At 41.8% G+C, this 13,731-nt stretch overlaps 2 protein-coding genes across 4 annotated transcripts in view; one reads left to right on the top strand and one right to left on the bottom strand.

Moving 5' to 3' along the window:
- LOC146692277 (exostosin-1) overlaps positions 1 to 13,731 on the bottom strand; it is a 371,232-nt gene that overhangs the window by 131,492 nt on the left and 226,009 nt on the right. The gene's annotated exons all lie outside the window — the stretch shown is intronic.
- Positions 1,217 to 7,124, top strand: LOC146692282 (pteroicidin-alpha-like). 3 transcript variants are annotated; one of them, XM_085432337.1, is made up of 6 exons: positions 1,217 to 1,307; positions 1,412 to 1,503; positions 1,630 to 1,648; positions 5,616 to 5,716; positions 6,607 to 6,625; positions 6,717 to 7,124. In XM_085432337.1, the coding sequence occupies exons 2-6, from the start codon at positions 1,413 to 1,415 to the stop codon at positions 6,868 to 6,870; spliced, it is 384 nt and encodes a 127-aa protein (XP_085288463.1). In that variant the 5' UTR covers positions 1,217 to 1,307; position 1,412; the 3' UTR covers positions 6,871 to 7,124. The 3 variants fall into 3 exon arrangements, with proteins under 3 accessions (XP_085288463.1, XP_085288461.1, XP_085288462.1); XM_085432335.1 differs by lacking the exons at positions 1,217 to 1,307; positions 1,412 to 1,503; positions 1,630 to 1,648 and adding an exon at positions 1,886 to 2,608; XM_085432336.1 differs by lacking the exons at positions 1,217 to 1,307; positions 1,412 to 1,503; positions 1,630 to 1,648 and adding an exon at positions 4,343 to 5,542.

Raw genomic sequence — 13,731 nt, 5'->3', positions numbered from 1 at the left:
CTGACCCAGTGCTCTGAGCCTCTCTCTTGTATTTGTTTCATTTTTGATATGTTATTAGTTTTTGTGTCAGTTCCTATCTGTCTTTAGTTTGGGTTGTTATTGTTTATTGTTCCTTGGTTTTCTATGTTTTGGGGTTTTGGTATTTATCATTATGTATTTAGGTCTGTTAAGTTTGGGTTGCCATGCTTAGTTTTAGTGTTCCTGTTTTATTTTGACAGTGTCTTGTGTTCCTTGTTCATTATAGTTAGCTTTCTTTTCTTGGTCCTGTCATTAGGGTTATGTCTGTCAGCTGTTCCCCCATGTGTCTCTACTTCCACTGATCACCTCATGTGGGTATTTAAGCCTTCTGTTTTCTGCTTGTCATTGTCGGTTCGTCTGTTTATTTGACCTCAGTCACAGTCATGGTTTTCGTCTGTTATTCTACGGTAGTCTTAGTCTTTGCCTGTTATTTTCCACCACAGTTATAGTTATAATGTTTTGGTCTCAGTCCCTCTTAGTGTTTTTGTTTCTTAGTGTTTTTGTCAGTTTGCTTTGGTTTCCTGTGCCGTCATTAATAAAGGATCACTTTTCTGTTACAACTTACAACTCCTTGTCCATCATCTGCTTTTGGGTCCTGCTTCCTCGCACATCGGCGCACCCCGCCGTGACAGGGAGTCTAAAAGTTTTGGCCACTTATGGCAAGCCAATATGGTAATTGTGAATGTGTTATTTCCTCTTTCCAAAGTCACACTGTTCCATGTTAATGACTGGTTCTAATAGGGGCAGAGTATGCTTGTTTGTTTTTTACTTGTATACATTCTTAACCTATAGCCATTATTTCTAAAAAATAAAAATAAAAATAAAAAAATGTTCAATGTCATATGTTAATAATCAGTAATTAGTTTTAGTCATCCCAAAAATATTCTTCAATTTACTGTCAGTTTCAAATATGGGATTAAGATTTGTCATCATTAAACCCTAGGGAGACAACACTTACCAGCAGTAAATGTTTATTTTTGTATTCTTTATTTAAAACATAATTAAAAATTTGAATATCAAAACAGCTTTCCAGTAATGTTATGAAACATGAATGTCTAATTAGGTCAATTAAAGAAAATTTTAAATATGGGGAAGTAATAAAAAGTGTGACCTGTGTGAACTGATGGTACTGTATACATTCTTGTGCCCTTCCTGTAATCATGTACCACAGCTACTACGCATGCATGTCCACCAAATATAAAGAGAGCCTGACCAGCCACTCAGCCGTCAGAGAAATCTAAATCCCTTGTGATAAAAGACTTTCATTTGGCATTTAGAGAGTGGAAAAGGTAACATGTTTTATAACAGATGAATCACAGTTATTCTGTAAATGTGCTGAGAATGGTCAATGTCTATTCCTGATGATGATTCTTTTTTCTTTTCTTTTTTTTAGGATGAAGTGTATTGTGGCATTTCTTGTGCTGTCGATGGTCACCCTCATGGCTGAACCTGGAGAGTGCATTTGGGACGCAGTTTTCCATGGAGGTATAGTTTTTGAAAAAGCATGTTTTAGAAAAAAAGGTTGACATAAGCATACAATTGTGCTGAATGTACTACTAAATATTCATATTTATATATTTATATTATTTTCTTCTCATTTGTTTTATTTAGCCAAACATTTTCTTCATCGGTAAGAGAGTTTATAACAGTTATAATAATAATAATAATAGTAGTAGTAGTAAAAGTGGTAGTATAATGCAAAATTTCTGTTGTAATGTGTCTGCTTTGCTACCACTAGGCTCGTCAATGGACCTGGTGTCAAGGATGCTGTCAAGGATGTCCAACAAAAGCAAGAGCAGCAAAAAGATCAGGAGCTGGATAAGCGTGCAATCAGTTACCACCGTCGTCGACTTAATTTTGACTAAATTCAAGCTACCACCAAAAAAACCTCCATTCTATTGAAAAGAAAAGCTTCGTCTATAACAACAGAAATAAAATGCAGCTAATTATTTCTTGAAACTATACTTTGTGTTACTTTACTTGATAAAGTACTCTTAGTGTTTTTGTTTTTGTGAATTGTCTGTTCTTTAATAAATTCATATTATAGCATGCTGAAACCTTGGGTGTCTAGGCTTATGTAATACAAATATGATTGCAATACATCAAAAGGAGGCAGCTGATTATTACAAACTCGATCGCCCTTAGAAATTTGAAGGGCTAAAGGTAAGCAAATTTAATATAGGGCACACTGTAACAGTCACAATGATGTGGTGTCTCTTCAATGCAACCTAAGCCAAGGGTTTATGATGTCATTAGTGTGTGGCACTGCCCTCTCTGTGAATTATGGGAACAATGTGCTTGTGCAGGTAGAGAGACAGACTTTATATGTTTTACCTCTCCACAAACTTTTGCAACGTTACAGGTTGTATGAACACTGTGTGTCATGTTTGATAAGCAGCAGCCGTTCAACCGGGCCTTGTATGGTTGATGAAGAGAAGGTACATAAAAGGATACGCTGTGGAACTCCCAGTACCAGTGTGATCATGTATTCTTCGTACTATCCTGCTAAGGTTTCTACCGCCTCCTCTCAACCACTGAACACAACCCGTTACAACGCCTTGCAGACTCCACATTTTATGTCATCTTTCAGGTATTTGTGTGGAAAGTTTACTGTTATTGCTCTGGAAGTCATTATAGGGGGGGAAAAATGTCTGGCCTTCGATTAGCCATTCTGTTCATTTTAGCCGCTATGGTGCCTGACTGGAGCTTCCATGTGGTACTGAGGCAGGTTATTGGCCGGTAGTTGGATGGGACCGGTCCCTTTCTGGGATCAGGACCATCCGGCCTTCAGTTAGCCATTCCGTATCTTTGAGAATGTCTTTGTGAGTCAGTCATTTGGGTCCTATCTCTCTCCACTCCACAATTATGTTTCAAAATGTAGTTATAAAATATTCAGTACTTTTATTACAATTAAATGTATTCCCCACTGCTGTGTAATGTATGTTGATGATGATGGACCTGCGACCAGAACAGCAGATGTGTGCCCAGTGTACCACTCTCATAGAGCACCCTTTTCAAAAATCAAATGTTGTTTGAAACAGATACTGGTGATTTTAAAAATATAAACAGTGGGGATAGGGATAGGTTAATTGGATAATCCAAATTGCCACTAGGTGTGAATGTGCGAGTGAATGTGAGTATGAATGGTCTGTCCTTGTGTGTTGGCCCTGCGACAGACTGGCGACCTGTCCAGGGTGTACCCCGCCTCTCGTCCTATGACAGCTGGGATTGGCTCCAGCACCCCCCGCGACCCTGAAAAGGATAAGCGGTAGCGAATGGATGGATGGATAAACAGCTTTTAATTGATAGTACTATTTATCTGATGCTGCCATATCAGATAAATAGTTTGTTTTTCATCGTCTTCTATCTAAATCACCAGGAAAATGATCAAAAAACATTCTCTTTTTTTATTTGATTATTCCTGCACCCAAGAAGGCAGCAGAATATAGCTGTTAAGGGGAAACAAATAGCAATGATAATTTTTATGTAAAGAATGTATAAGTCATTGGGTGTGATTGCTGCTTGTTATCACATCCAATATTGCAGAGTTCTTGCATGATGTTTACATGATGCCACATGCACAACCTCAGTAACGGATATTTTGGACAAAGGATGTTGAAAAACTAGTAGGCAGGAGTTGTTGTGAAGGAGGATGTGCAGAGAGTTGGCATGGCAGAAGAGAATGCTATGGATAGAGTGAAATATAGGCAGCTAATTCACTGTGGCGACCCATTAGGAAGCAGCTAAAAGAAGAAGTTGCAACACAATATTTATTTATACTAAAAATAACCCTCTAAAGTCTAACCTGTTGCTGGCTTCAGACAAGTGTTTTTTAAACATCTCTAAGTCCTGTAAGTCGTGAACCATTTGACTCTGCGCTTTTCAGTGATATTAAGGTCATTACGGTAATCCCAGGCACAGGGTGGCAGAAGCCTCAGGAAGACCAAATTGAGAGAAGAGAGTGTGTGAGTGTGATGCAGCTCTACAGAAGTCGTGAAAAGGAAATAACCATCTCTGGATAAAGAAGGGCCCAAGAGTACATCTTTCACAATCTTACAATACTGAGATTACAGCTATTAAGCAACTCTATGTGAATGGTATTCATGGCCATTGATCAATAGGCTTTGATCAAGGGTTGTTGATCAATTGCCATGACAGTTTGCATATTAATGATCAAGGAACTGACCTTTTTTTAAAAAAATTTTTTATAATCTGTTATATCTTGTAAAGCACTTTGTGATTTCTATCTAGAAATGTGCTATATAAATAAAATTTTACTTATTTTACTTACTTACCGTAATGACCTTAATATCACTGAAAAGCGCAGAGTCAAATGGCCCATTGTTCATTCAGTGGGCTTGTTTCACTCATTGTGCAAATGTATTGTTTATAAGATTGCCCACAGTTAGCTGAGACTGAAGAAGTCACTTGGATGAATGACGAAACGTTTTTCCCACTGAAAACGCTACGTCCAGATGAGCAGAATCAACCTTTTGCTTTATAGAAAACTAACATTTTTTTTGCTGTTTGCTGTGCTTTTTTTTGTTTTTTTGCCAAGATTTGGATATGGCGCCTTGCCTGGGATTGCCGTGACGACCCTAATATCACTGAAAAGCACAGTGTTGCTGCTTTCAGGAAATGGAATTTTGCAATTGCACCAATGGTCCAAGAATGATAGCAGTTTGGCCTAAGAGTTTGACAAAGAACATAATTAGTATAATATTACTATAAAGATCACCACTAATTAATATTAATAGTATATTAATATAGAGATCTAGAGTCCTTCCTTTCCTCCTCCATACTTTTGTTTTCCCATCTTTATTGTAAAAGTTAATTGATTCAATCTCCAAAGAATTCCTCACCAGAACTGTGCAGGGTATTTTAGCTATTTTCAAGCACAATGTAATCTGGACTGAAAAGTTCAACTTCAGTCATTTTATGCTTAATTTGCCATTGAAAGGCAATGGAACAGATCTCATCTCACCATGAAACTGCCTGTCCCTAAATTTTTCCAATTACTTTTAAACTTCTGAAAATAGTTATAGTCAAAGGTAGAAGTTTTGTCAATTAAAGCTGGAAGTCTGCACTTTATTCACACCTTGAGCTTTGGGCAAAATTGCAAAAAAAAAGAAGAAAGAAAAGATAGCACTGTATGAGCTCTTTTTGTTTGTTTGTTTTTTTTTAAGATTTTGGTCAAGTATAAAAAAAATATTTAAAAAATTCTAGAAACATTTTCATCAAGATATAGCGATTTAAAGTGGGATAATGTGTTCAATTGTTTGACACTGAGCACAAAGATGATCATTACATGACCAAAGACTGTGCAGTTATGCAGGTTTTTTTGCATTTCAAAATACCATGTGATAGTCTAATTTTTCTTTTCCTTCCTGTTTTGCATAAGCAAGACAAAGTAATCCAGCTGGTACATAAAGAGATGAGTAAACAGACAGAGATCATTACTTGTAGGCTTTATACCACTTACTTTCCAAAAGTTGAAGAGTTGAATTCCATTTCAATCAGAAAGGTATGTAATGTTAAATATGTTACCATTTTGCTCAAAAACAACAATTTATAATTTCTTTGGTTCTTATCTCTAGGATGAAGTGCACTATACTGTTCCTTGTGCTGTCGATGGTCGTCCTCATGGCTGAACCTGGGGAAGGCTTTATTTCCCATATTATTGGTGGAATTATTCATGGTAATCTTGTTGATATTTCGATTTTTTTTTACAGTAACCCGTTCTCATGGTATTCTAATAATCATCATCTTGGTAGAAATTGTAGAAAATGTATGAATGGAGATGTGTAACTACTGTAATAACATTACAGTGTTTAATGTTAATTTAATGTTGGACTACTATGTTTACCAGTTTCTTTGCTCGCATTTCCTATGTAAATCACAAGTTTACTATATGCATAACCATAAACACATACATATACATTTAAAATTTTAGAAAGAAACACACCAAGGTTTAAGTTTGGACAATAGCATATAGGGGTACTTTCATTATTTTACACGGGAACCTTATGAGGATGAGAACCAATTTCTCTGAAAAAGTGAGGTGTCTGATTTTATTTAAAAGCAACAGCTAATGTCAGATTTGGCTGGAGGCTTATGGGCTTAAAAATTTAAAGTTGACCTGTAAAATTGTCTAATATTGAAAACATCTTACCCTCTGCCTCATTTATTTTACCTTTGTTTACTTAAAATTAGGAATGCCAGTGATCATTACTTCCTCACTATAATACAGTTAACACAAAAAAATAAGCTAGCTTCCTCAAAGTATTTTATCAGCAAAAATAGGTTTTTGGCCGTGGTATCAGATACCATGATCGCAGCTCAATTATCATTTCTAGACAAAGCTAATTTAGGATAAGTAAGTTGTACACTACAGTTACGGTAACAGCATTATACATCCTGCATTACTGTGTTTTATATTATATGAATTATAGTATGGTAAGATGTACACTACAGGCACATTCCCTTTGAATGGTATAATTGCATTGTACATCCTGCATTAATATTATATGTATAATACTGTGTCAAATTCATACTACATTATTTCCATCTCTTTTTTCTTTTATTCAGCTGGCAAGGCTATCCATGAGTAAGAACTTGTGCTTCTACAATTATTGCAAATGCTTGACAACTACTCTTGTTGCATGTGGATCTAAATTGTCATTTCTCTCTGACCACAGCGCAATTAAACGTCGCAGACAAAGAGGAGAACTGCAGGTAGAGCAGGAACTGCAGCAACAACTACAGCAACTGAAACAACTTCAGCAACAGGAAAAGCTGAACCAACGCTTTAACCGAGAGCAGCTCAAACGAGAGAGAGTTGTTTTTAACTAGACTTCCACCCGAAAGAGAAAGTCTAAATCTCTTTACTGTAGTTGAAAAGAATGCATAACCGAATTAATATAACCACGCGTGGCTTTAAGACATGTTTGAATGATTGAGTACATGATGAGATGATTTAAAGAGACAAATAAGTTGTTCTGAATAAATTCTCAATAACGTTAAATATTCTGCATCACTTGTAATGTGTAGAACTGCTTTATTATTTCACCAACCCATTTTAATATAATGCTAAAAAATAAATCTGCATGCACAAAAACATTTGTCCTTAAAGGACACAGTGGTTTGAATTATTGTTGAAGTAATTTGAAACTTTTCTGTGACCTTTATACAGCGTCTGGTGACCTTCAGGAGTTAGAGTAGATTGTCATTCAATCACCAGCAATGAAAAACAGAAAAACAATCCTACAGCTTAATTAAAAAAAAAAAAAAAACATAATAAATTACAGTATATTTTTAACAAACACATCTCAGCTAAATAGAAGGATGGAGCACTAATAAAGTGGTGTATTAGTAACACATCTAGGCTGTTTCTGGGGCTTTCAATGGGAATGTGCTAAAGGAGTTATTAAAAACGTCTTCACACTGGATTCCAATTCACATGATGAGCAACCTGGTTAGAAATCAGGAACTTATCTGTTCAGATGATAAATTGCACAGAGCTTGTTTACTTAATGCAGTGGTTCCCAAACTTTTTTTTACTATGCCCCCCTTTGTTTTACAAGAAAAATGTTTGCGCCACCCCCCGCACAAACACATCCTCCAACTACACACCACTGTTGTGATGTGTGGTCCAACTACGGCCTTGAGCCGAGAGGGACGCCAGTACTTCAGTTTAGAAGTGCTTTATGCGGGGGTGGGGGTGGATGGGGATTGGGGAGTGCCTATGGGGTTCTTTCTTTTTTTTTTTCTTTTTTTTTTTTTTTGTATGTGTGTATCTGTACGTGGATGGCGATGGAAGTCGATATCTGAGCGAGTTGATATTTGATGTTTGGGTTAAACAAAGAGTCTTGCGTTGAGGGAAACGATGTAAAAATAGTCTCTTGGAATGTAAAAGGTCTTGGACATATAATTAAAAGAGGTAAAGTTTTTTCACATCTTAAATCACTTAAAGCAGATGTAATATTCCTTCAGGAAACTCATATAAATATTAACAACCAACAAACATTAAGAGCAAAGTGGATATCTCAAGTGTATCAAGCTCCTTTTACCAGTAAGGGCAGAGGTGTTGCGATTCTCTTTAAAAAGAATGTCTCATTTTGTCCAGACTCTGTGATCGCTGACCCATATGGCAGATACCTTATAGTCACTGGTCAAATTAATTCAATACCGATAACCTTGCTTAACATCTATGCTCCAAATGTGGATAATCCTGATTTTTTTAAGAATGTTTTCAACTTAATACCGACAGTTACCGCCAACATTATTATTGGTGGTGATTTTAACTGTTTTCTCGACATTTTTTTGGATAGATTATCTACAAAAGCCCCCTCCAATATTAGGTCAGTGGAGACTTTGAATGATTTAATTAAAACTAGAAATTTAATTGATATCTGGCATTTACAACACCCTACTGAGAGAGCCTATTCATTTTTCTCTCATGTTCATAAAACCTATACTAGAATTGATTATTTTCTGATATCCTCTGAGCTGATGCCCATAGTTGTTGATTCTAATTACCATAATATTGTAATATCTGATCATTGCCCGGTTTCAATGGTCTTTAAAAACATTTTGACCAAAAAATATAATTGGCGTTTTAACCCTTCCCTTCTGAATGATCAAGAATTTATTAAATACCTTAATGCAAATATGGATACGTTTCTTGCCACTAATGATAATGGAGAAGTTTCAGATTCTATTTTGTGGGAGACCTTTAAAGTCGTGATGAGAGGTCATATTATTTCCTTTGAATCTTCCAAGAAAAAAATATTGGGAAAAAGACTTAAAGAAATAGAAAATAAGCTTCCTGAATTGGAAGAAGTATATAGATCATCTTTGTTGCAAACTGATTTAAATGAAATTTTGAAATTAAAGTATGAATACAACACAATTTTAAATAAACGTGTTAGCAATCTTCTTTTGAAGCTCAAACAGAGACATTTTGAATTTGGAGATAAACCAGAGAAACTGCTGGCAAATCAGCTTAGAGGGGAACAAGCAAAACGAGCAATTCAAAAAGTGATAATGAAATCGGGTAAGGTAAGTACCAATCCAAAGGAAATTAATACTTGTTTTACCAAATTTTATAAAGATCTCTATTCTAGTAAAATTAAACCATCTCAAAGTGATTTTAGCAACTTCTTCGATCGGTTAGCTATTCCTCAATTAGACAAAGCCCTGAGAGATGAAATTGATTCCCCTATCTCTGAAAAACATCTCTTAAGAACAATTCAAACCTTACCACTTGGAAAAACAGCTGGCCCAGATGGATTTGGTAATGAATTCTATAAAGCCTTTCAAAATAAAATTATTCCTCTCATGCTTAGGATGATAAATGATTCCGTTAAAAATAAAAGGTTACCAGCTTCACTTTATGAGGCAAATATCTGTTTGCTTCATAAAACTGGAAAGGAGGAAGGCATCCCAGCAAATTATAGACCCATTGCTCTTTTAAATTGTGATCATAAAATCATAACCAAAATCTTAGCTACAAGATTGAGTAAACATATTTCAACAATTATACATCCTAATCAAACAGGATTTATTCCTGGTAGATGGTCATTTAATAATGTCCGTTTATTATTAAATACAATTTACTCAGGTTATGGAAAAGAGGTTAAAACAGCAGTACTTTCTCTGGACGCTCAAAAAGCGTTTGATCAGATTGAATGGTCTTATATATTTGAGACTCTAAAACAATTTGGTTTTGGGGAGTACTTTAGGGATTGGATTAAAATGATTTATCTGTGTCCGGTGTCCTGTATTCTCACTAATGCAGATAATGTCATGGTCCTGCGACCATGACTCAGTGACTTTATGTTTATGTTCTTTATTGTTATTACTTTCATTATTATTCATGGCTGTTTTGGGATGGTTTGTGTTTGGGATTTTAGACACTGGGTTCTGGGTTTGTGCTCCCTCTGTTGGTCCCTGGTGTTAGTGTTCCCCTGTCTCGTCAGGTTAATCAGGTCCAGCTGTTTCCCCCACCTGTGTGTGATTTCCCAGTGTCTCTTTGTGTACTTATAGTGTGTGATTTCCTCTGCTCCTCGTCGCGTCGTCTGTGTTCATACCTGGTGTAATCCCCTGCGTGCTCTCCCTGCTGTTCTCCCTTCATGCTCAGGTTTGCTATTTCTTTGTGTAGTTTCTCCCAGTTAGTTCATCCTTAGTTCTGTTTTACCATCCCCACTTTATATTGGATATTATCAATAAATCACCCTCACACCTGAATAAGTGCTGCGTTTTGAGTCCTCCTTCCGCTCTCCACACGGCCGCTGCCCCGGACCGTGACAGTACGACGCGACCACAACATGGACCCAGCAGCGCTTAACCCGTCCAGGGAGCTACGGGAGACGCTCATCGATGCCACACAGGAGCTGATCGACCTGTGGCTGGAAAGCCCGGGTGACACGTCCCAGCGCGCTATAGAGAGGCGGCTACAGCGTCTGGTGACCGGTCTCCCATGGCTTCTGGGCTCGCTCTGTTCGTGGGAGCGGGAGTTTCTCCTTTTGGACCTTGGACTACACCCCCCGTCTGCATTCACTTTCGAGCAGCCCGATGCGGTGAGTGAGCGGGATGCATTGCTTTCCCCAGTTTCCGGGACTTTATTTTCTGGGGCTATTCAGAGCGGGATGGGAGACTGTACGGGTCGCTTACCTACCTTCGTGGTAACGGATCCTTCCCAAGTGGGCGTGTACAAACCCTCTGTAAAACCGAGAGACTGTTTCTCTGCCGCTCCTTCTGAGCCAGGACTTTATTGCCATTCTCCGGCTCAGTTCTGTGTCCAGCCACAAGCTTCCCAGTCTGCAGCTCAACCGTTAGCCTCCCTACGGACACAATTACCGGTTCTGCCGCCGCTCCAGTTAGCCACTCAGCCGCCACCACCACCGCTAGCCTCGCTACAACCCATAGTTCAGTTAATGGCTGAGTCACAACATTCACACTATTTTTCCACCGCTGTTTCTAAGCAGGGAGATGAACTGTTTTACAACGGACCTGTTCCTCAAAAGCTGGCAACAATAGAGACTGTTGCTCACTCCGGGGCTTCCCCAGAGGCTGGGTTACTGCCCTCAGCTTACTCTGGACCCCTGGAGGCCAAGATGCCAGCTGTGACCTGAACCGGGCTGTCACTGCCTGAGCAGGGTCAGTGCTCTGCGCAGCTGCAGCCCTCCGTATGTGTGCCAGAGGCCCACGTGCCTACTGGTTTTGTTTCAAATGTGCCAGAGGCCCACGTGTCTACTGGTTTTGTTTCATGTGTGCCAGAGGCCCACGTGCCTACTGGTTTTGTTTCATGTGTGCCAGAGGCCCACGTGCCTACTGGTTTTGTTTCATGTGTGCCAGAGGCCCACGTGCCTACTGGTTTTGTTTCAAATGTGCCAGAGGCCCACGTGCCTACTGGTTTTGTTTCATGTGTGCCAGAGGCCCACGTGCCTACTGGTTTTGTTTCATGTGTGCCGGGGGCCCCGGTGCCCACTGGTTCTGCGGCTGTTTTCGCTGGGGGGCCCGAGGAGCCCGTCCAGCCTCCTGCTTCGCCTGCTGGGGGGCCCGAGGAGCCCGTCAGGCCTCCTGCCACACTGACTGCCATGTCGGCTGGGGGGCCCGAGGAGCCCGTCCGGCCTCCTGCTTCTTCGGCTGGGGGGCCCAAGGAGCCCGTCCGGCCTCCTGCCACACTGACTGCCACGTCGGCTGGGGGGCCCGAGGAGCCCGTCCGGCCTCCTGCTTCTTCGGCTGGGGGGCCCGAGGAGCCCGAGCTTCTCCACCTGTGGCTGCTTCTCCACCTGTGGCTGCAGCGCTACCACCTGCTACTGCCACGCCTCAGCCTGAAGCTTCGTCCTCGCCCGGCCCGGCTTCAGCTACAGCTTCGTCGTCGCCCGGCCCGGCTTCATCCTCGCCTGGCCCGGCTTCAGCCTCGCCTGGTTCTGGTCCAGCTTCATCCTCACCTGGCCCAGCTTCGGCTACAGCGTCAGCTTCGCCTGGCCCGGCTTCAGCTACAGCTTCATCATCGCCTGGTCCGGCTCCATCCACGCCTGGCCCGGCTCCATCCACGCCTGGCCCGGTTTCATCCACGCCTGGTCCGGCTTCATCCTCAGCTTCATCCTCGCCTGATTCTGGTCCAGCTTCATCCTCACCTGGCCCAGCTTCAGCTACAGCTTCGCCCGGCCCAGCTTCAGCTACAGTTTCATCCTCGCCCGGTCCAGCTTCAGTCTCGCCCGGTCCTGGTCCGGCTTCGTCCCTGCCTGGTCCGGCTTCATCCTCGTCTGGTCCAGCCTTCGTGCCCGCATCCTCGGCCACAGCATCCTCATCTTCACCCGCAGCGCCTGGTCCAGCCTCCGCTTCAGCGTCCTCATCAGCTTCGCCTGGTCCAGCCTCAGCTTCAGCGTCCTCATCAGCCTCGCCTGGTCCAGCCTCCGTGTCTGCATCCTCGTCTGGTCCAGCCTCCATGTCTGCATCATCGTCTGGTCCAGCCTCCGTGTCTGCATCATCATCTCCGCCTGCTGCGGTCCCGGCTTCCGTGCCCTCAGCCTCGCCTGGCCCAGCCTCGTTTGGGTCTGGAGCTAAACGGCCGTTTTCTGGACCGCTGGCTAGGCTACTGGCCGGGCGCCGTCACCTGAGCGGCCGCCGTTGCCTTCCGCACGGCCGGCCCCCGGACCCTCTTCGCCTGAGCGGCCGCCGTTGCCTTCCGCACGGCCGGCCTCCTGAACCTTTTGTGCGCCTCCACGGCCTTCTTCGTGGCCGGCCTCCTGAACTGTCCCATCCCGGCCTCCTGTGTTATCGGGCCCCTGGCCGGCCACCTGAACTGTGTTTTGGACTCTGCTCCCCTGTGAGTTTTTTTTTTTTTTTTTGTGAACATTTGTTTGGGACTCTGGGGCCTCCGTCTTTGGTCTTGGCCCGGTCCCTCCGTCCTGGGCCCCCTGCCGCCCGCCCGGATCTGATGGTGTGTTTCTGTGGCTGTCGGGGGCCAGCCCTTGAGGGGGGGGTACTGTCATGGTCCTGCGACCATGACTCAGTGACTTTATGTTTATGTTCTTTATTGTTATTACTTTCATTATTATTCATGGCTGTTTTGGGATGGTTTGTGTTTGGGATTTTAGACACTGGGTTCTGGGTTTGTGCTCCCTCTGTTGGTCCCTGGTGTTAGTGTTCCCCTGTCTCGTCAGGTTAATCAGGTCCAGCTGTTTCCCCCACCTGTGTGTGATTTCCCAGTGTCTCTTTGTGTACTTATAGTGTGTGATTTCCTCTGCTCCTCGTCGCGTTGTCTGTGTTCATACCTGGTGTAATCCCCTGCGTGCTCTCCCTGCTGTTCTCCCTTCATGCTCAGGTTTGCTATTTCTTTGTGTAGTTTCTCCCAGTTAGTTCATCCTTAGTTCTGTTTTACCATCCCCACTTTATATTGGATATTATCAATAAATCACCCTCACACCTGAATAAGTGCTGCGTTTTGAGTCCTCCTTCCGCTCTCCACACGGCCGCTGCCCCGGACCGTGACAGATAAATCCTCTCCCTTTCAATTACAACGCGGGGTGAGACAGGGGGATCCCCTCTCACCGCTTCTTTTTGATATAGCCCTGGAGCCCCTAGCCATTAACATAAGAAACCACCCAGGTATACAGGGAGTTAAATTTGGGAAGGTGGAAAGTCTTGTTAATATGTATGCAGATGACTTACTGATCTGCCTTTCCAAACCAGAAATCTCAT

This window comes from Copadichromis virginalis, linkage group LG15, assembly GCF_057382275.1.
Source record: "Copadichromis virginalis isolate Kocher_CV1m ecotype Utaka linkage group LG15, C_Virginalis_male_GT1.1, whole genome shotgun sequence".
Taxonomy (NCBI): Eukaryota; Metazoa; Chordata; class Actinopteri; order Cichliformes; family Cichlidae; genus Copadichromis; species Copadichromis virginalis.
This window is presented reverse-complemented; position numbering and strand designations above follow the sequence as displayed.

Coding starts and splice junctions, on each gene's coding strand:
- LOC146692282 (XM_085432335.1), top strand. CDS start 2,262: ATGATGTCATTAGTGTGTGGCACTGCCCTCTCTGTGAATTATGGGAAC. Junction 2,609..5,615: donor CATTTTATGTCATCTTTCAG/GTATTTGTGTGG, acceptor TCTTATCTCTAG/GATGAAGTGCACTATACTGT.